Source organism: Carassius auratus, chromosome 32 (assembly GCF_003368295.1).
Source record: "Carassius auratus strain Wakin chromosome 32, ASM336829v1, whole genome shotgun sequence".
NCBI classification, from domain to species: Eukaryota; Metazoa; Chordata; class Actinopteri; order Cypriniformes; family Cyprinidae; genus Carassius; species Carassius auratus.
The window spans coordinates 34,262,123-34,284,995 of NC_039274.1; the positions used below are offsets into that span (position 1 = coordinate 34,262,123).

General features: G+C 35.8%; 1 protein-coding gene across 1 annotated transcript; it reads left to right on the forward strand.

The window, feature by feature from the left end:
- Positions 1 to 405: 405 nt before the first annotated feature.
- Positions 406 to 21,876, forward strand: LOC113052289 (FERM domain-containing protein 5-like). Its single transcript, XM_026216718.1, has 14 exons — positions 406 to 757; positions 13,225 to 13,329; positions 13,809 to 13,851; positions 13,998 to 14,076; positions 14,235 to 14,332; positions 14,470 to 14,593; positions 14,744 to 14,831; positions 14,971 to 15,059; positions 15,151 to 15,214; positions 15,306 to 15,397; positions 16,335 to 16,409; positions 16,556 to 16,624; positions 16,719 to 16,825; positions 20,421 to 21,876. The coding sequence occupies exons 1-14, from the start codon at positions 656 to 658 to the stop codon at positions 21,005 to 21,007; spliced, it is 1,722 nt and encodes a 573-aa protein (XP_026072503.1). The 5' UTR covers positions 406 to 655; the 3' UTR covers positions 21,008 to 21,876.
- The last annotated feature ends 997 nt before the right edge of the window (positions 21,877 to 22,873 follow it).

Here is a 22,873-nt window from a genome sequence, read left to right on the forward strand (position 1 = left end):
TGCCAACTTGAATCAAGTAGAGCAGTGTTTGCATTTGGAATAGGTCATTCACCAACATGGGATACTATTATACACTGTATTTCTTAAAGATTTATTTAAATATATCAATATTTCAATAAATATTGTATATTTATATTATATATTTAAATAAATCAAAAGACCTGTTTTGCACAAGACCCGCATAACTGTTGACATCAACAATCATGTAAAATATATTTTAACACAGCTTTATTTTCTCAACGTTGTGTGCTATCATAGTGTTTTTCCTCTGATTTCTTGTATTTTTTTTTTTTTTTTTAAGTGCTAATGTTTCTCCAGAAAACAAATCTATCTCCATCTAAACAGTTATGAACATCGGCTCTCGCTGGCTTCTAGTTTATGAATACATTCCGCCTCAGCCCTCCCCAGAAATAATGCATGAATATGGATGGGCTGTTGTGCCTGAGTCTATTCAGTGCATTGGACTACCTCCAACGCTGGCATAAACCCAGCAACGGCAGAGGAGACCATACCGTCCAGTCCAAAGGATAGTGATGGGGAGCAATGACTCAAAAGGGCTTCTGATCACCGAGAAGGGTCTTTCTGGCATGTCTGCAGTGAGTGACATGTTGCGCTCGTCCTAAACGCTCGTGCGTCTGTATACTGACTGCCCAATATGTTGAGCCGACTGATGAGTGGCAGCGATCGGAGTCTTGACAGGGAATTTAACTGTACGGTGCGACTGCTGGACGACTCGGAATACACTTGCACGGTTCAGGTCAGTATTAACATGTTTTCATCATCACAAGCGGGTGATCCCCCGACACACGTGTCCTAATGCTCGCGCTGCTGATGCTGCGCATTCAAGCGGGAAAATCCGCGAGCATCTGTCCGAATCTGGACACTGCACAAGGGCTGCAATGCGTAATGACTAATTAACGTGTTAGGAAATTTCCGTTGGCTTACATGATGAGTGAATTAGTTTGGTGACCCGTCTGTTTCCTTCAGAGAGCAGCGGGTCACCTGTCACCAGCCCGAGAGACCTGAGTCACATTCAGTGGGAGAGACACTGGAAAGGTTTCATACATTAAATTGCCTCTCGGGGCGAACTATGCACGATAACAACTGCTGAAAGATTGTAGTAGCCTACGTGCAATACTGTAATGGTGACACAGTACTGTAAAGCTGCTGTGCTTCTGATTTGGCCACACATAGTTATTACTACTGTTCAAGCCACATCATTGTGCAATTCAAAAGATATAGACACATTCCTACACTCTTTCTTTATGCATTCAGAGACATTTGTTCATATTTGCGTAATGCAGCCCAAAAGCCTGCATGAAATATGAAATTATTTGTAAAACTGTTGATTAGAATGTCATTAATGACTTGTATTGGACTGCGTCATTATGTATTATTGCAGAACAATTAATTATATTTGAACAATTAAAAGGAAGGTTTGGGACAAACATCAAAATCATAGGATGAGTTGCCAAAAAGAACAGTGGTTCCGTTTTTTCCCTTTTTTGTCTCTACATAGTTGAGTTTGAAAAGCAAAAGCAATAAAAAAGTCTCAGGTGCTATTTCAGTGTTAGGCATGTTTTTATTAATGAGCTTCCTCCTGGGCCAAATATTCACAGATGTTCAGGATCAGCAATAGCTGCTGAAAAAATTGCAGAATCCTATATGCAATATTGTTGTGCTGAAGTAGAAGCTGCTCTGGCAGTTACAGTCTGATAGTTAAAATCAGATCTTCATTTAATGTGGATATTTCACTTTGACTGAGAGCAAAAATGACAAAACTGACATGCATTTTGGGCTAATTTGTTAAACAAATTAAGTTCATAACTACTTGTAAATAACAGCCTTTCTAAAACTTCCTTGTATCTTTACAACATAGGCTACATACAATACAAGGGTGGATAATTTGTGTATAATTTACCAGGTTCACAAAATAAAAGAAGAACAAAAGAAAACAATAAAGAAAAAGTACTAGTAATTTTCTGCCAGGACACTATCCATTAATGCGTTGACATTTTCTTTAACCCGAAACCACAACAGAGTGTATGTGTAATTCAAACTACTGGCGAAAAACCTATGTAAATCAATATAGAAAATTCCTTCATATTAACAGTTTAATGGGCCATACTTTTATGGACTAAAGAGTCAATTAAATACATATAAGGAAATATCAGTAGGGTCATTTTCTATGAAACAACATTTTGGTGCAACAGTTTATCATGGTTACATCAGCGAGTTACTGGATTTTGTGAGGATATGCAGAGCTTAGTTGAGGCTGAATTCTTGCCAAATGGAACAAAATATATCATAATTTTCAAAGGCAAGAAGTTCACTGGTTTGAAATTTCGTAAGTGTTCTGTGTATAGTTATATTCACAAGGGCTTTCACCACATGAAACATTGCCTCTGAACAGTGCATTTGCTGATTGTCTTTATTCAGGGCATTAGTTGTGTGAAGTCATGTCTGTTGTCTGTCTGGGAATATCAACCTTAGATTATTGTGACATTCCATTGTCCTTGGAATTTTGTGTGATGCTGTGGTCTCCATGGCAACAGACTGATTCCATCATTGCTTCCCAGCTGCTCCTGCTCTCATCAGATAGGATATGAGCACACTTGTGCACACGCACATAACTGTCTTTAACACAGGATCCATTCAAACATGGCGGGTGTACAGTATATTGCAAATAGAGATAGTCTTCTCCTGTTCTTTCCTTTCTGAGTCTCTCTTGGCATCGTCCTCTGTAACTGATTGATCAGGACAGTGGAGTTTGGTTAGTGATGAAATGCTTATTAGTGAAATATGGCCTCTCTGTTTTGAGAGACTGCTGACGGTGTTTGACTCCTGGCAATCACACATCTAGAGACCAGCTATCTGAGACTCTCACACATATACCTTCATTATTTGTGTAGTTCAGTGATTGCCTTTCAGGCAGATTTCACTGCTTAATGTTTGGCCACATACTACACGCCACTCCAACAAAAGATGCCAGCTATTCAGACAATAAAATGTTTCGTTTCAGATAATAAAATGTTATATAAGCCTCATCTCACATTGTTGACTTATCCTATCTGGGCTGGATGTTTCTAATTAGCATTTCAGAATCATAATTAACTTGATAAGAAGGTAGCAGTTGATGAAGGCATGTCCTCAAAGAAGGCACATCTTACTTGGTTTGCAGTGGCTCCTTTTCCTTCATATCTCACAGCTGCATGCATGATGATTTGCAGTTGTTCTTTTTTTCTATCAAAACATGTATCAAAAACTTTGGTAACACTTTAGAATAAGGTTCCATTAGTTAATGTTAGTTAATGTATTAATTAACATGAACAAACAATGAATAATACATTTATTACTGTATTTATTCATCTTCGTTAATGTTAGTTAATGAAAATATAGTTATTCATTGTTAGTTCATGGTAATTCACAGTGCATTAACTAATGTTAACAAGCACAACTTTTGATTTAAATAATGCATTAGTAAATGTTGAAATTAACATGAACTAAGACTTATAAATGCTGTAGAAGGATTGTTCTTGCTTAGTTCATGTTAACGAAAGTAGTTAACTAACATTAACTAATGGAACCTTATTCTAAAGTGTTACCAAAACTTCAATCAAGTCCTTTGTAGAATGAAAACTGGTATTATATTTTTCACTTCTTTTCCTCCCAGATGGTGTTTGGGGTGGGGGGGTTGTGCTGTACACAATCTGTGCATTGGAGTAATGGTTATTTATTGCAGGGCTTGTATCATTCTTTATCTCTCACTTCTGAATTGAAAATAATCCTCAACTCTCCCCTAAGCCAGTTATCAGCAGACCCTCATTCTCATTCACAACACAAAAGCAGACAGTTATCAATGAAGTGCACAATTCCTCTAAGAATCTGGATATTTATTTTCCACAGTAATTATTAAGCATATACAATGTTTCAGGAGGGCCAAGTAATTTTAAGCTGAGCTAATATCTATGTCAGTCCAATGTGACTGCCAGTGCAACATGAACAAGAACTTAGTGCCATTACAAATACAATAAATAAATAAATAGTATATATACACACACACATATACATTTACTCAAGCAGTTATTGTGCTGAAGAGTAGTAATTTAAATGGAAGGCTATTATGAACTCAACCTGCTGTGTAAATTGTAAATGACCGTGGGGTATGGCTTGTTTCTTTGCCTCATCAAATCAACTCCTCAGTCAGTCACTTGAAATCAACACATGACCATAAACAAAAGAAAGAGAGTAAAAAGTATGACAAAATTAATTCTGTTCATGATAAAATAACAAAAACGATTGCATTCATGTTATATTGGCATGTGCAGAGTTCATTAAAAGATTAAAAGAGCCTTATTTAAAATATTCAATGCAAATTCCTGCAGCTCTAACAGTAGAGCATAGCACAACACCAAGGTCAAGGATTCAATTCCCAGGAAATACATGAACTGAATAAAATGTATAATTAAAATCTGTCAAATACATAATTGTGGATTAAATTCAGCTACTTATAATACTACATCTTGCATGGTTACTATATAATGACACACCAGCATGAAGTCTTGCAAATTTAAACCTCTTTGATTGTTATACAATGTAAAGGTATTGTTCGAGTGCCAACTCTCATTTTCCAAGTCGTCTTCTCACACTCCCTGCAGCAGTGACAGTGCATGTCTTTCCGACTTTGTTCCTGTCTTGAACAGAGGTGGGTAGTAACGAGTTACATTTACTTCGTTACATTTACTTGAGTAATTTTTCGGGGTAACGAATACTTTTCGGAGTATATTTAAAGATGGGTACTTTATACTCTTACTTGAGTACATTTTTTGGGAAAAATCTGTACTTTTACTTCGTTACTGTGGGCGACGCCCCTCTCGTTACTTTATCTTAATGCAATAAATGCTTCAGTTTATTCCAAACGCGCCGTCTACTTTTCTCTGGACAATGAGCGATGCCCATTCGCGAATGATTCATTCTTTTGAGTCAACTCTGTTCAAAGGCTTGATCAAACCAATTGGCAAACGAGTGAATTGGTTCATGAATCAGTTTGATTGAGTCGTTCAGTTCCCTGCCGCACGCGCTGAGCGTCTGACGCGGTTCACGCAGAGTTGTAACGTTTAAGAATATTAGCAGCGTTGAAAACGGGGCTATGGAACTGCACTGAATTGAAAGCTCTGCAAAGGCTATTATTTGCTTGCGATGGAGATCCTTATTAGATGAACGCGTGTGCTGTCTACTGTTTAACAGGTAATAACTTGGGCTACATTCGATTACAAAACACGATACCACTGTGACATTAGTTTGTTGTACGTGTGTGGCTTATAACAGGTTGAATGCAGCTTCCAAAAGACAAAGAATAGCCGATTAAGATTTTATTAATTTTAATACAATCACACCAGTGCGAGTACGTTCAGCAAGTCATATCATCAGCTGCTAAATTCAGATCTGTGATCGCTTGCTGGCGCTGAGCCAGAGGCAGACGCGTTTTTACAGCACTGCGCATTAACCAATCACACACGGTTCTGTTGAGCTTTTGAATGCAATGGCCAATCAGAGGTGTTCCGATGAGTCATCGCTGAAATGCCGGTGCTTCCTTCACTCGCTCACTTACTGAATACCTCTTTCTGCCGAATTCTCTCGTCAGAAACAACAAAGTGCAGATGTGTGTACGAATCTATAATTAAGATATTGATTTCACAGTGTTAACAGTTTCAGTGATTTTAATGGTAGTTTCTGAGAGTGAATGAAATCTAGACTGTCAGTGAAAATTATGTTTAATAATGTAAATGTTATTTGCTCTCTTTCTGAACAATGAAAGATTAGTAGCAATATTTATATCACATTAACTTTCAATGTTAAATTCACATTTAAAATAAAGTCAGTCGTATTAAAAATATGTTATGGCATGATACCTATATTTGTTACTTAAATAAACAGACAGGGTTTTATAATAAATTACATAAATTGGATTAAAGGCTGGTGAAATATATACATTTATACACACACACATACATTACATACATTTTTTGTCTATATATCTATATAAAAAAAGGCTCCGTATATATGACCCAAAGTAACTAGTAACTAACTACTTGAGTAGATTTTTTATCCGATACTCTTTTACTCTTACTCAAGTAACTATTCAAGACTAGTACTTTTACTTTTACTTGAGTAAATATTTCTAGAATTACTTTTACTTTTACTTGAGTAAAGTTTTTGGGTACTCTACCCACCTCTGGTCTTGAACTAATGTTACAAGACAAACAACAAACCAAGAATTAGATAATCGTGGTCTCTTGTCCCCCACAATTTAGTGCGCTTGCCAGTATGGTGAAATGTGAAAGGATAACACAAGATTGATTTTTTTTTTTTTTTGGTGAAACCTCACTGATTTACTTAGGTCCTCAGGTGAATATCAAATTGTTGGCACTATTTTGCTCCTGCTCAAATGCTGCCTGTAAGATGATCTTCAAGCTATGCAACTATCAGATCAGGTCAGGATTGATTTATACTTTGATGGAAAATTTGATTCAATACAACAGGATGCAATTATATATAAGTTGCCTAAAGCCTTGTCAAAAATTTTCATGGGATTTTACTTAAAAGCAATGAAAACTTTGTGTGAATAATTTAATAATTATTATTATTATTTGTAATTGAAGAGGTGAGTTCTTGTTCTGGTTGCATTGATCACATTAGACTGTTACCAGTGCCATTGTGGAAATACTTGGCCCACCTGATATGTCTTGCCTTCTGTAAAATAAAATATTTTATTTAAACTACTGATATGACTGAATTCATCCCATATAGGTGAACATGTTTTTAAATACTATACATTTTTAAATTTACCATAATTTACTCATCTCATCTCATTTGGCTTGCTTTCTGCTGTGGAAAAAAATGTTTAGAAGATGTTGCTCTTTTTCATAAAATAAATGCATGTAGTGATTATTACCATGCTATTAACCCTTTAAACACCAAAAGAATGATAGACTTTAAAGGACTAAATAGACATCTGTATAAGGTTACAAGTATGTAGGTGAACTGACACTGGTTTCTCATTTTATACTCACCTGATGCATTCTGGGAAGTTGGAGGAATATGCTGCTGAGTATATATTGGCCATATGGAATAATTCCAAGATTTTGATACATGGTCCAGTGCAGCTGTCTAAATCATGATGTGGAATGTTTGGGGGTTTGCATATGAATTATTTAACATGTAAAGTGTGTATGAGAGCAAGAGAGAGGGAGAGTTTTCATTAAGAATAGTCATCTCTTTACACTACTATATTTTGTTATCAGTGATTAAGAACCATTTATTAACAATTTATAGACCTCTCTCATTCTCTCACACACGCACACACATACGTAAACAAACACACAAATCTCACCTTTACATCTCACTAGGTTTCCCGTCTCATGACTTGAAAGGCATAATTTATTCATATTGTTTGTGATGCTGATATGGAGCTGATCTGAATATTTAAAAAGAGTGAACAAAGATCTGAGAACAAACTGAGAGGCCTAGTGTCAGACATTGCTTGTAGTTTCTGACATGAACTCTGCCTCCCTTCCAATCATGAGGACCCTTATAAAGCAATAAACAAAATACCTGTCTGATTTTCCTGTTACTGTGTATAAACTCTCCTGGTGTTTTTCACACCACCCATGAGTCGTACTTGCATGTGCTGAACTGGGCAAATACTCTACCTTATGTCTGATAAGCCAGTCTTCTAGTTTACATCTGTCTGTTTACACCCTTTGACCCTGATCCTTCACTTTGCTGAACTGCTTTTTGCAGATAATAATTATTTTAAAATCTGACTTTCCTTTATCACACAGCTCTAAAGCTTTCTAAGAGGCCTTGAAAGTGCTGTGTGAATGTTAATATTTGATTGAGCTCTGATGTCTCCGGAGAGATTCTGAAATATTAAGCTCTCGACATTATGCTGGAACTTAAGCAGAAGTCAGACCACATGCTCATACCCTCTCTCTTTAAATGTCCTCTGACTGCCGCTGTAATTAATTATTGCCAACGCCTGGGCTTGATGTATAAATCTGTTCACCACTGTAACAAAATACTTCATTCAGCAATGATGTTTAAAGAGATGCATTCGACTAACAGCAATATTGTGATCCAGTGTGATCAGCAATTTAACCTTAATATAACAAATATATAGATATCTATTAAATATAAAAAGTATATTTATATATAAATGTCAACTTAAACAATAGCCAAATGGTACTAAGTCGGCCAAAGTGTGCCAAGAAAAATGTGGCCAACAGTTATAGGTTAGAATGCATCATATTTGGTTACTCTGTATATATCGCCAATCATGATCAGATGTATCTATTCATCTATTCAGCTTTCATTTTCACCATAATGCATCATCAAACCTGCTTGTGGTTAAGACCAGGGGTTTTCAGACTTAAGGGGGCCTAAAGTGGGTGCTAGGGGATCAATGAAAAAGAAATCTGAGAAAAAGGTACAAAATTAAATATGAAAATTTATATAAATAATAACACCAGATGCTTATAATAAAGTACTATAACAGATCGATTAATATTTCTGTTTTATTCTCCTTAGTCTGTAATCATTTGATTAATGACAGTTACTTTATTATATTTATGTTTTTCTTCAGGCTTATACAGTATATCTTACAGCACACTAAAAATATACAGTAAATAAAGTACATTGTACACATTTCTAACATTCTTTTTACTGTATAAATGGGTTTGAATAAATGAATATATACAGTGTAAAAACAAGTTATTTGTTGGTTTAACTTAAAATAAATAAACTGGTTGCCTCAAAATGGAGTTAATTGAATCAAAAGAAATTGATTTAGCTGTTTCTACTAATATTATGTTCTAATAATTAAAGATTGACAAAAACTTTTTGTTAACTAATTATCCTGGCATAAAAACAACAACTGAATGATGTATTTGTATATGAAAATAAACAAGCTGAAAACACTTCTCTAGTACTAAGCCTCAAAAGTCAACTATACATCAGATTGGTTTCTTCCTTAAATTATATATTTAAAAAAATGAATGGTATTATAATGTTAGGAAAAACTCTTAAGATAATGTAGAAATAATAAAAAAAAACACTTTAAACTAACTCTGTGGGAGGTGCTCATGTGTTTGCATAAAAGCAGTGTTGGGGGATAACGCATTACAAGTAATGCGAATTACGGAATCAGATTACTTTTTTCAAGTAACTAGTAAAGTAATGCATTACTTTTTAATAATTTCACAAGAAATTATCTGAGTTACTTTTTTTAAAATAAGTCATGCCAGTTACTTTGTTTTCCCAAGTATAGACTGAGAGCTCTCCTGACCTCATGTGGAGAGTTATCAGGAGTAAATGCAGAGGCGTTGTGTGAACATGATGTTACTGTAGTTCTGGACTAAATCTCAACATGTATTTACTCATAAATTACTCATACATAACAAAAAAGATTCTGCATTCCTCAAAATGAATAAAAACCATAAAATGCAAATTCAGGATATGATGCAAACATGTTAAATAATAAAACAAATATCCTTTATGTATATAATTATATTTTTTTTAACCAGTATCATTGCTGCTGACCTTCGAAGATCAACCATACTTATAAGCAAAGATTAATTCAGATAAACATAACATTTGTGTTCCTTTCTTTTTTGTGTCTGAAGAGAGAAAAATGAGGCCAAGGCAGATGAGAAAAAGTATTTTATTTGCCCCAAGAAATGTTAATTATATGCTGTCTCTAAAAGATATTATAAGCTCCTAAACACAGAACCAAAATGTTCGAGTATGTTGTGAATTTCTATATTATGCATTATAAATATCACAACTACAGAAAAAAAAGTATTCTTAAGTTCTTAAGTTTTAGTATTAAAATGGAAATGGAATCATTTAGAAAATCTTTAATGTTATTCAATAACAAAACTATGATACATTGTTCAAGTTTATGGAGAAATTCTTTGCACAAGTATGCCCTCGCACATACCACATACATACCAAGTATTTTGATTCTTGAATCTGAAGAAAATTATTTTATTGCTATTAATTTAATTTTTTGTCTTGTGTCTCTTTTCTTTTCTTTTCTGTTTAATTTATTTGTTTTTTTTTTCTTCTGTAGACTTTCTGGTTTATTTTTGTGTCACGTAACAGAAGACAAAGGCCACAGTATGTGTTTCCATGTCCCGAAAAACATCCTGTCAATAGCAGATTCATTTCTCTTTCGTGGCTTATTGCACTTTTAATATTTCTATTTAATATCAAGCACATCCCACTTTTTTCTTTCTCATTTATCCAAGTTTATTTATTAATGGTTTAAAACTGTCCCACCTACTGAGAACTGTGCTGATTATCATACATAAATATGACACATATAGGACATAAAAAGTTCTGTGCAGCCAAAGTATTCGGTGAAATGTTTTGAAATGTCTCTTGGCACAGCAGAGCACCAGTTCAATAAAAGTAAGTTTTGGTAACTTCTAATGTTGTCGGATTCTGTGACCCTGCTGCATACCTAATGCTGTTCACATCAGACAAAAATGTTTTCTAAGATATAATACACGGATAATTGTTAACATTAAGATAATTGGAAAAATTAAATTCATTATGTGTGAAATAGAGGGAGGTAACAGATTTCTGTGACCTTGCTGTATATCTGCAGCTTTTTACATCAGGCAAAAAATTGTGTTAATTTTAAATAACATTATAGCCATTGTGTGTGAAAAAAAAAACGTGGTGACAGATTTCGGTAACTTATTATGTGCGATTTAGTGACCCTGCTGTACTGTACTGTATATCAATCTGTAGCAAGACAAATATCAGACAAAATGCTTTCTAGGCTTTAATATAAAGGAGGTTAGACATCACCAGAAAGAATCCGGGTAACATTAAATCCACTATGTGATAACTGATTTCAGTAACCTTTAATACTGTGTTGTCAGATTCGGCGACCCAGCTGTATATCAGAAGCTTTTCACATAAGACCAAAATTACCAGAAAGAATTTCTGAATGGGAGTAAAAGTTTTTGGTAACTTTTATTAAATTATACATGTTGTCAGATTCAGTGACCCTGCTGTTTATATGGAGCTGTTCATATCAGGCAAAAATGCTTTCCAAAATACAAAATGTTGGAGGTTAGACAGCACTAGAGTGAATTTGGTTAGCATTAAAGCCATTGTGTCTAAAACAGAGGGGAGTTACGGATTTTGGTAACATCTAATGCTGTTTTTTCTTTCTGTCTTGGATTTGATGACCCAATGTTCACACATTAAAGAGGATATAAAACAGGTTAGACATCACCAGAAAGAATTTTGGTAACATTAAAGCCATGACGTGTCAAAGGGAGCGGGTAACAGGTTTCGGTAACCTCTAAGATGTGCTGTCAGATTCAGTGACAATGCTCTATATCTAAAACAGTTTATAACAGGAAATAAATAGCAGGTTAGACATCAGCAGAGTGAATTTGGTTAACATTAAAGTAACTATTAGAAATAGAGGGGGGAATATGAATATCGTTCACTCATTATGATCTTTTGTGCTGTGTTGTCAAATTTGGTGCTATATATCTGCTGTATACCTTGCTTAAATCCTACAATATAAAATATAGGAGATTACACATCAACAAAATATATTTGGGTATAAAAATATTTTTTTTAAGCCACTCTGTGTGTATATATATATATATATATATATATATAGTGGTGTAATGTATTTGTGTAAAGTATTTGATTGAAATATTAGATGTAATTAGTTATTGCACTGTAAAAAATATTCCGTAAAATATACAAAATATACAAAATACGGTAACACTGGTTTTGGTTTAGCGGTTTTATACCATAAAAAAACAGTAACAGTTAATGGTTTTACCTTAAATTTACAGTTTACTACCATAATTTAACTGATATAATATTAATATACCAACTTATTGAACTACTGAAATCTGTTTTGTACCTTTGTAATACACTGGTAACCACCAAAAGCAGGTGGTGATGAGAAAGTCACGTGATGAAACAAAGCCCGTCACAAGCAGCTTTTAAATAATAAGATATGTAGAAGGTGCACGGTGTCATTCACACAAGCACTCAACACCATCAAGGTGAGACTCATTAAACTGAAATATGCAATAAATATAACAGATAAGAAGAAAAAAAAAGAAGAAACATAGTTATTTCAAAGAAAAAAACATCAAATTCAAACAAAATTTGAAATGCAACGCAGAGAATTCTGGGAACATAATAAAATTTTTTCCCCTGTAAAGTTTAAAGGAAATTACCGTTAACCATTTAACAGGTTTGTACTGTAGCATTTTGACAGTTTTTTACAGTCATTTTTTACAGTGATTTTACTTGAGTGTCTTTTTGGCTGCTTTGTAGTTTTTTTGAGTATCAAAGATATTAGCAACCTTTTCTCTCTTCACTACACTTTTGAATGAGTATCTGTACTCTTTATTCCACTACATTTGAAATGAGTGTTGTAATTACACATTACATTTTGCATGGCACCTAACTTTTTCTGCAGCAGTTTATTTTTGCTACAGAAGCCTGTATCTTGTGTGTTTGCCTTACTTACTAAACTTGTCAATATGGCTTTTTTATGTGGATGTGAATGCATTATCAGAAAGTTGTCAATCTCTGGTGTTTTATGTGAGATGAGTACATTACTGCAGCCGGCAATGAAGCCGAAACCAGCACATCCATTGCAAAAAGGCTTTGACCTTTTCATTTTAATTAAACTTATTATATTTATCAGTTTACTGAAGAGACCATTTTGAAGGATATTGGTTTATTGATGAGCACTTGAACTTAAGTGAGACTTGGGTGTTTTTAACAGATGGAGGCTATGTGTTGACCTTGATTTGTTGGAGTTGTGAGGTGTTCAGTTTTATTATGATTTCAGAAAATAATAGTGATTGCCTTCCTAACAAATTTACTGTTTCTTGTTTTTCACTGACATGTCTCTTAGGTGTTGAAAACTAATGCTTCTTTGAGCCTACATTCAGTATCTGTAAAATACTTAAGTACTGTTAAAATCAGATACTGATTTTTCGCATATTCATCTTTGAATCATATTTGCAAATGTCTTGACTCCGCAGCAGAGAAAGCAATTTTATCTTTACTGTTCCAATACTTATGGAGGGCACTGTACATATAAATGTGATCCCAGGGAGTGTGTGTAAGCATTGTCACGTTGATTCCTGTGTCTCTCTGTTCCAGAGGGATGCAAAAGGTCAATGGCTGTTTGAGCAGGTCTGTCAGCATCTAAACCTGCTGGAGAAAGACTACTTTGGCATCAGATTTGTGGACCCAGACAAGCAACGGGTGAGTTCCTAGTATAGATATATTATGGGTTGTTAGTAGTGTACAACACTTGTGGATTATTCAACTGACAAAGCATTGAAAATATATTTTTTAAATCCTGTCAACAAAACAGACTGTGAAAAAGTAGACTTTCAGACAGTACAATCAACTGATCAGACTGTATATATCAGCCTGTTCCCTGTCGCATCAATGTAATTATTGCATCTATCCCACTAAGGGTCATGCTAATACATATTCTAGCTCTGACCTAATTAACCATTCCTGATGAATGTATCAATGTTAATGTTTGTGCATGCGCTTGAAGCAGGACACCCAATGATCACATGCATATTCAGATGAAGAGCTGCAAAGTGTGACACAATAGATATGTAACGTGGTGAACAGTCATCAGTAGACAAATTCTGGTCATAACAATGTGTTAAACTAGAATCTCTTATCTGCATTATAGACATTATTTATTTTCGATTTTGTTGTTTCAGCATTGGCTGGAGTTTAGCAAGGCAATTACCAAACAAATGAGAAGTAAGTCATACTGTGAAAAAAATATTACTTACATATGTTTTGAAAAAAATAATCTTTGCATTCATATCCCTCGTTGACATCCCTCATAAATGTCTAAAGGTTTATTGACTGCTTAATTATATCTATGTGAATGTTTTATGTCCTAGCCCAGCCTCCCTACACTATGTGTTTGCGTGTTAAATTCTATCCTCCAGACCCTGCAACTCTTAAAGAAGAGATCACTAGGTACGGATCATTGCGTAGTCCATTTTTGTTCAAAATGTATATATTTAGTTGAGCATTAAGAAAGAACTATATGGAATTGCATACATACTTATACAGTTCTCTGAAGTATGTATGATCAGCAAAGTGACAGTTTAATATGTCCTCTGTGTCATTTTCAGATACCTGGTCTTCCTACAGATTAAAAGAGATTTGTATCATGGCCGTCTCCTGTGCAAAAGTTCAGATGCTGCCACGTTGGCCGCATTTATTCTGCAGGGTAACTGCAAATCACACAGTCACAGCAGCCATTCTTTTAACAGTATTTGTTGAATTATGGATTTGATGTATTTAAATGTCGCTACTGTAAGACAAGATGGAACTGGTTTTGTTTAATTCTCCCTCTTATTATTTTAGCTGAGATTGGAGATTATGACCCGGGGAAGCATCCGGAGGGTTACAGCTCTAAGTTTCAGTTTTTCCCCAAGCATTCTGAGCGCCTGGAGCGCCGCATTGCTGAGATCCACAAAGCTGAGCTGATGTAAGCTTACGTTCAATTGGCCTGTCACATGCAGAATGTAACTCTTTTTAAAGGGATGCTGGGTTTGTCATGGAGAGATTAAATGTAACTCATGAAATGTATCTCTCAGAACAAATGCAGCAGATTAACTAGTCTGTTCATTTCCTACAGAGGCCAGAGTCCTGAGACAGCTGAGATGAATTTCTTAAGGAAAGCTCAGACTCTTGAAACATACGGGGTTGATCCACACCCAAGCAAGGTCAGCAGCCAAACTTATCAGCTGCCCATATCCAGGAAATCATTTCAGAGTACAACAGAAGTTTCCTAACTGAAAGTAGTCTGTTAATTTTTTAATTCATAAAGAAGTGAAAACAAACAGTATTTTTTTTTCATCATAGGATGTGTCTGGCAACACAGCATTTCTCTCATTTACCCCATTTGGCTTTGTGGTACTACAGGGAAACAGGAGGATTCATTTCCTCAGATGGTGAGAGAGGAGAAATTTATCTCTCGTATTTGCTTAGCAGTCAAGATCAAAATGTTTGTTTAATCTAACAGTGTTTTGTCATATTGTACAGGAATGAGGTGACCAAACTGAAGTTTGAAGGAAAGACATTTCATATTTATGCAACTCATCAAGAGGTAGGTGAAATCAAGGCAGCTCCATGTAATGCTGAAGATCAAATTGTCAAAAGTAAATAACACTCACTGACCCCCGGTGACCTTTACTAAGGATCAGAAGATCATCTTGACTTACTTTGCTCCAACACCCGATGCCTGCAAGCATCTATGGAAGTGTGGGGTGGAAAACCAAGCTTTCTACCAGTAAGTTCATATGACCTTCTTGACATTAAACTCAAACATGGACATAGACTTCTTATACTATATACCGTATTTTCAGGACTATAAGTCACACTTTTTTTCATAGTTTGGCTGGTCCTGCGACTTATAGTCAGGTGCGACTTATTTATCAAAATTAATTTGACATGAACCAAGAGAAATGAACCAAGAGAAAACATTACCGTCTCCAGCAGCGAGAGGGCGCTCTATGCTGCTCACTGCTCCTGTAGTCTACACTGAAGACATAGGGCGCCCTCTTGCTGCTGTAGATGGGAATGTTTTCTCTTGGTTCTTGGTTCTAAATAAATGCGACTTATAGTCCAGTTAGGCTTATATATGTTTTTTTCCTCGTCATGACGTATTTTTGGACCGATGCGACTTATACTCAGGTGCGGCTTATAGTCCGAAAAATACAGTATGTGTATTAGATAAGGCCAGTTGTTCTAAGCCAGTTGCATAAAAAAATCCACTGTTAAGACTGTATTAAGAACTAGTTTGGCCAACTCTCAATTAACCAAGTGGTAATCATGGAAAGACAAATCTAATTTTCATTATTTTTTTTTTTTTTTTGGAACTGACTTTTGTAACTGGGCTCAACAAACTTCCAAGTGGTCCACAGTATAACATAAAGTTCAGTAAATTCAAAAACAGTTAACTTTGCTCAACTGCTCACAAAATACACAAAAAATCAAGATGTAAACCGGAATCATATTATTCTCCATCAAAAACTATTATTATTATTTTTTTATCGATAGAACATTACAAATCAGAATCTTGAATCTTCTAGAATCATAGAATGAATCGTGGTTAATTATTTTAATATATCAACATTCCCAATTTGTTTTAATAGAAGTACCGTAATAGTTTAAAGTGACACAATTATTTATTTAAATGTCTCTCTCGTTTTCTTTGTTTCTTTCAGGTTTGAGAAATCAAGTCAAGTTCGCACTGTATCCAGTAGTAATCTTTTCTTCAAAGGGAGCCGCTTTAGATATAGGTGAATATTATCTGCTCTGGTGGTTATTAAGTCAACCCCATGGGTTTTTCAATTCTGCTTACTTAGCTCTGTGTTTTGAATATATGCTAATTAATGGATTAGCTGTAAGCATTGGTCATATTTTCGATACTTATTTTATCTTAAAGTGGTAAAGTTGCCAAGGAAGTGATGGAACAGAGTGCCAAAATCAGACGAGAGCCTCCAGAAATCCACAGGTGAGTCTTCTGAATACTGTCTTGTTTCTTTGAAAGTTTAAATATAACAGTACCTGACAGTATTTCAATTGACATTTCTTTTGTGTGTGTTTAGGTCTGGGATGGTCCCCAGTAGGAGTTGTCCCTCCATCACTCATGGCCCACGACAGAGTAGCGTTCCCCGAACACGAAGGAGAGCAGTGCATATTTCCATCATGGAGGGTAAGACAATGTGCCTATAAGCAAAGACACACATGTGTTTCAGTTTCACAGTCTTTTAGCACAGACTTGCATTGTTTCATATAAGGTAATGATATTTTTTTAGTCTTTAACTGGACATAACCCTAAACATACCCATCATAGAAGCATGATTGAGCTCATTTATATGCAATTTTAATTATTGAGGTCTGGCTCACTAGTTGGTGTTCAACTGATTTCACTATATAACTGAGGACATGCTGAGTGAGGACTGTTGGATCTCACAAGTATTGTCAAAACCGTGCACACACACACACACACACACACACACACACACACACACACACACACACACACACACACACATACACACACCAACTTTAGCATATACTACCCATTTCTATGAACAAAAACGGAATTGATATTGAATTGAGGTAGCAAGCAGATTTTTGACTAGAAAAATAAAGTTGTGCACTGTGTCTTCAGAATTCAATGCAACTCAAGGTAAGATATGTTGGTCCATAAGCATTGAAATGCTTCCATCTGGTGATATGATGTTGTTTTTCCTCTCATGGGGTGACTATATAATAAAAGCCTCCTGGAAATTTTTGGTTTGGTTTATTCTTCCAATTCTTGGAGTTTTATTCTTGGATTCATTATTATTTGCTTACTGACCTATAACGTGCAGAAGGCTTTTATGTCCACCCTCCTTGTTGCCAATATTTTAATAAATATTATAAATAAATATAAATACTTTTTTTCATTGTAAAATTACAATTTAGGGTGCAGTGTTTGTTCAAAAACATTTCATTTAACTTGAAACGCACACAAATAGGTGAAAATCCACTGTTCAAAAGTCTGGGCTTGGTTAGATTTCTTAATGTTTTTGAAAGATGTCTCTTATGTTCACTAGGACTGTATTTATTGGGCCTAAAAATACAGTAAAACTGTAATTGTAACGGAGTAACCAGATGAAGCATGTGGATCCATGTGCAAAGCTTTTATTTATAGGTATGGTCACAAAACAGGCAAGGGTCAGACAATGGCGAACAGATATATAGAGGGCAAGGCAAGAGAGTGATCCTAACAAGTGTGGTCGATAAATAGAGATAAACCAGGTACACAGGCAGGAATCAGGAAACAGGTAATCACAAGACTAGACTAAGAACTAAGGCTGAAAACTGAACTGGCTCTGTAATGTAGCTACCACTATGAGAGTGATAAATGCTAAAACAATACTCGGTGACTTGAGCAGGATCTGAGTGTTATATAGTGGGTGAATCGCTTTCAGTTGAGCAGGAGACTGGTGACAGCTGTGTGCAATCAGTGTAATGAATGATGGGAAATGTAGTCCAGGGTATAGTGTAACAGTGTGGTGCAAGAGTCCATATGGTGGATGAGTGACCTCTGGTGGCAATCGGACGGAAGTCTATGGAAAGGATTCATGACAGTAATATTGTGAAATTGTATTATTATTATTGCAATTTAATATTTATTTAATATTATTACAATAAAAAAAATATATATATATATATATATATATATATATATATATATATATATATATATATTTATATATATATATATTTTTTTTTTTTTTTTTAATGCAATTTATACCTATGATGCAAAGCTGAATTTTCAGCAGTCATTACTCCAGTCTTCAGTTTTACATGATCCTTCAGAATTCATTCTAATGTAACTTGGTGCTTATAAATGCTAAGATCAGTGCTTCACATTTCTTTTAAAAACTCTTGCAGACCCCAGAGATAACACTTAAGAAAAGAGTGCTCTTGACAGGGATAGGAATACACAACACTCCATCTCTCTCTACTGTTCTTTGTAACATGAGAGCCGCTCTCATTGTGCACAATGTGACCAGACGTTCAGCTGTTCCAGTCACTTTACTGACACTGCCAAATGCCATTTAGGTTGTGTTTGTCTGTGTGTGAGGGCACTGTATATGTGGGATATATTTTGAATTCAAGGTTAGTTTTATTCTAGTACCTGATCTGTACATTAAGACAAGCTCTAAAGTACAGCAGACACAATGTGCTTGTAAAAAGCATTTACTATACTAAAAGCATTTACTATACTAAAGTACAGTAAATGTAGTAAATGTAAATGCTAACAGAAAAGGCTTCACATGCCCTACATGTGGCGTGACAATCTGTGTCATACACAAGTAAATACAGAGACAACTGACAACAGACTGACAAAGTTGTCCAACTATAAGGAACAACAGTGCTATTATTACAGTGTCTATACATAGAGAGCCTGTCCTTGTATGTCATGTGATTTGTGTCAGAATGAGTGTGTGTTGTGTATGTGCTCCTTTGTTACAGCCTATGATGGGTTTGAGGGGGTTGGAGCATGCAGGGCAACTGGGCTTTTGGGCATACGGGTACTTATGGAGCTTTAAGGCTTTAGGGTGTTCTCGCTTTCTCACGCTCACTTTTATAAACACACACACAACATTGTGTTATGTTGTTTTTGTCCAGGAGGATAGAGGAAGAAAAAGGGTCTAGTGGTGATATATTTATGCAGGGGCTGAGATCTTCACACATGTTAGCAGCTACATTCTGAAACCATGGTGAAGTGTCTCATACGGATTAAGACAAAGGTGAACGTTCATCTGCGGATGATCAACTACTGTTACCGAGATGTGATGGTACGGGTGTTGACGATGGGACCTAGACTATTAGGGAGAGCACTAGGGGCTCTGCCTCTCTTCCCTTCTTTGCCCAGCTCCTCCACTTCCTCCGGAGCTTCATCTAGACTTGGTGTTCAACCCACCAGCACTGAAGGTAAAGTTCCTGGTTGTTTGGAACAGCTGGACGTTCAACTTATTTTATTGTGACTGCATTTGAAGGTGCACAGCATATAGAGTGCAACCATTGTTAGCACGGTGTGTAGCTTTTATGGATTGCGGGTGGAGCTATAATATTTTCCGATGTTTTGATGTGGTTAGTTAGAAGTATGGTGTAGTGTACAGTACAGAGAAATGTAACCGGTTATGGCATTGTGGGATATTGAAAGTGTTCCCCCCTGTTCTGTCAATATCATATTTGATCAATATTTATTTGATAAAAAAATAAAATAAACAGTAATATTGTGAAAAAATATTACTATTCAAAATAACTGTTTTCTATTTTAGTGTATTTTAAAATGTAATGTATTCCTGTAAGGGAAATACATTGTAATATCATTGTAATGTGCTGATTTGTTGCTAAAAATAAACACATAAATAAATACAAATAAAAACTAAATGAATAAACCGTTTTACATCTTTGTTAAAACCATGATGTATTTTGAGGATTTATCAAAGAATAGAAATTTCAAAAGAACATAATTTAATTGAAATTAGTGCGTAAGACCATTACGATTCTCACCTTTTAGACATTGTCACATTGACAAGCCTTGATTCTTGTCAATCCCTCCTTTTCTAGCTAAAAATGACAATGATTGCAGTTAATTTATCTTCATAATAATTCAAATGTATAATTGCAAATTCTGCATCCTGACCGCTACCTCAACTCAAATTCTGAATGGCACACAAACCCGACAGCACATCAACATAATGCATGAAGCACAATCACTAAATATTCTCACTCTATTTCAGGTTTGGAGTCCTTGCGTGACAGTGGCCATTCCACGCCTGTCCGATCGGTCTCCGATGGAAACTCATTCCTACACTCCCGTGGAAATGGAGCCGAAAGAGGAAACAGAACCAGAACGGCTGAATTTTCCGAGGACTCTTACAGTCCCTCTGACAGCGTGCTCTCTACACCAGTGTCCAACGACCCCTCAGACCAGGCTCAGGTTCGCCACACAAACGGCCCCCGCAGCAATCAAGAGGAAGGAGGAACAGAACTGTGTACTCAAAAGCAGGCACGGCCACAGGGTGTTAAACCCAAAGGGAAGCGTTCTCAACTGGAGAAGTCTCGGCCTATCCAACATGGCCCAGAGGCAAGGGTGAATGAGTTCATCTGTAGTTTGGCACGTCTTTTCTTAGTGACCCTGGCTCTACTCTTTGCCCTCCTTATACTTCTTATTGTGCTAACAGAGTCTGAGCTGGACTTGGCCTTTCTTAGGGACATCCGGAGAACACCCGAATTCCAGCAGTTCCACTACGAATATTTTTGCCCCCTTAGGCGCTGGCTGGCCTGCAAGCTGCGCTGGATGGGTGGGCATCTCATCGATAAATGAGTGTGTAAGCACCCTTCTCTGTCTACTCAGTGCAGTCTGTAGTCTATGAGTGGGACATCTCTAGCATTAATATCATGGTACCATGAAATCAAAATGAAATTACTATTATCTACATAGCCAAAGCCTTGGATTTCCTAATACCATGCCAAGAGGAGAAAACTGTGTATGTTTCAGCTCTAGTTATTGTGAAATTGTTCTCTGCAGCACTACTTTGTAGTCGGATAAAAAAAAAAAAGGTATGTATAGCTCTTTGAATGCTGCCGTCACCCAATTGTAATTTTCTATCATTTAAATATAATATCTACACTCAAAGAATGTTCACAGAGACTGTGACAAGTAAGACCTCATGCTGCAATCAGACAAAGATGCCTTCATTGGTCAGACTTTAGACAGTGGCAGCAGATAAAGGGATAGTTCACTCAAAAATGAAAATTCTATCATCATTTACTCACCCTTTATTTGTTTAAATCCCACAATACTTGCAGTTAATCTGCAAAACACATATTTAAATAAAACCTGAGAGATTTCTGTCCCTCCACTGTGTGTCCAGGTAATCAAATCTTCAAAGATCAAAAAAGACGAATCCATATATCAAACATTTTAAACCGTTAAATTCATATGACATTTGATAATGACTTTCTGACCTTCAATGTTTTAATCACCTGGACTTTCCATGGAGGGACTTAAACCAAAGTCTTACAGATTTGGAACAATATCAGAGTGAGTAAATTAAGAATTTTAGCTGATTTTTCTTAAAGCTGCGGTAGGGAACTTTTGACGCTCTAGCGGTTAATAAACAGAACTGCTTGCGTCTTTCGGAAGAACATCGTAGCCGGAACTACTTCTCTCTGTTTATGTTTATGAAGAATCACAAAGGTACTGGGTTACTCCGCCGCGGTACCCCCGAAGCAATCTAAAATAGTCTGAATATAAACACTTATTATAGGTGCACCCTAGTGATTCAGGACAAGCTAAAAACACGGTTTGGAAAATGGATTCATGGTGTACTCGCTTATTATATAAATTTTTCTACATTTTGAACACAAACAAAGTTACGGACCGCAGCTCTGATTGGTTGTTTCTTACCAGGAGCGGTCTGTAACTGCAAATGGCAATAGGACCACTGGGAGGAGCCAGAGGAGCTTGATTTTTTTCACAGATTATCTGTCTCATTTTCTACTGTCAGGACATAATGACAGGTTTAACAAATATGTAAAAAATATATATTTACAAAAGTTACCTACTGCAGCTTTAAATGACCTTGACTGTTTTGGGTGAACTATCCCTCCAATGTCGGATGTAGGCTTGACCATGAGTTTGGGAGCTTTTTGGATGGCACTTTGTAAGTGTAAAATGTTGGTACTATAAACAGGACTGCTGGTCAATAGTATGGATCAAAGCCACTGACAGAGTTACAGTATCTCTTTTAATGGAGCTTCAGTAATGTTTTGATGAGAATTTAATAACACCTTACAATAAGGTTTAATTTGTTAACATTAGGTATCATAAACTAACAATGAATAATTTTTAAAGCATTCGTCTTGGCTAACGTTCTTTTAACATCTCTAACATCTCAATATGTATACAGTATGGATAAATTACGATAAATCCTGTAGAACTGGTCGTTCATTTTTAGTTCATGATACCTAGTGGATTAATGAATTCAACCTCTATTAGTATTACAGAGGATACATTTGTGTAGACGTGAACACCAGGGTATGGGTCATCACAAATTTCCCCTTTAAAGATTAACCCAGAGCGTAAACAAATAACTGTACTTGCTATTGCTATCCTATACAAATGAACACTGATATTTAGTGGAAGATGGTGGCCTTGAGATTCTAATGTTCTGAAGAGGATGAAGAA

Coding starts and splice junctions, on each gene's coding strand:
- LOC113052289 (XM_026216718.1), top strand. CDS start 656: ATGTTGAGCCGACTGATGAGTGGCAGCGATCGGAGTCTTGACAGGGAA. Junction 14,832..14,970: donor TTGATCCACACCCAAGCAAG/GTCAGCAGCCAA, acceptor TTTTCATCATAG/GATGTGTCTGGCAACACAGC. Junction 16,826..20,420: donor GCATATTTCCATCATGGAGG/GTAAGACAATGT, acceptor ACTCTATTTCAG/GTTTGGAGTCCTTGCGTGAC.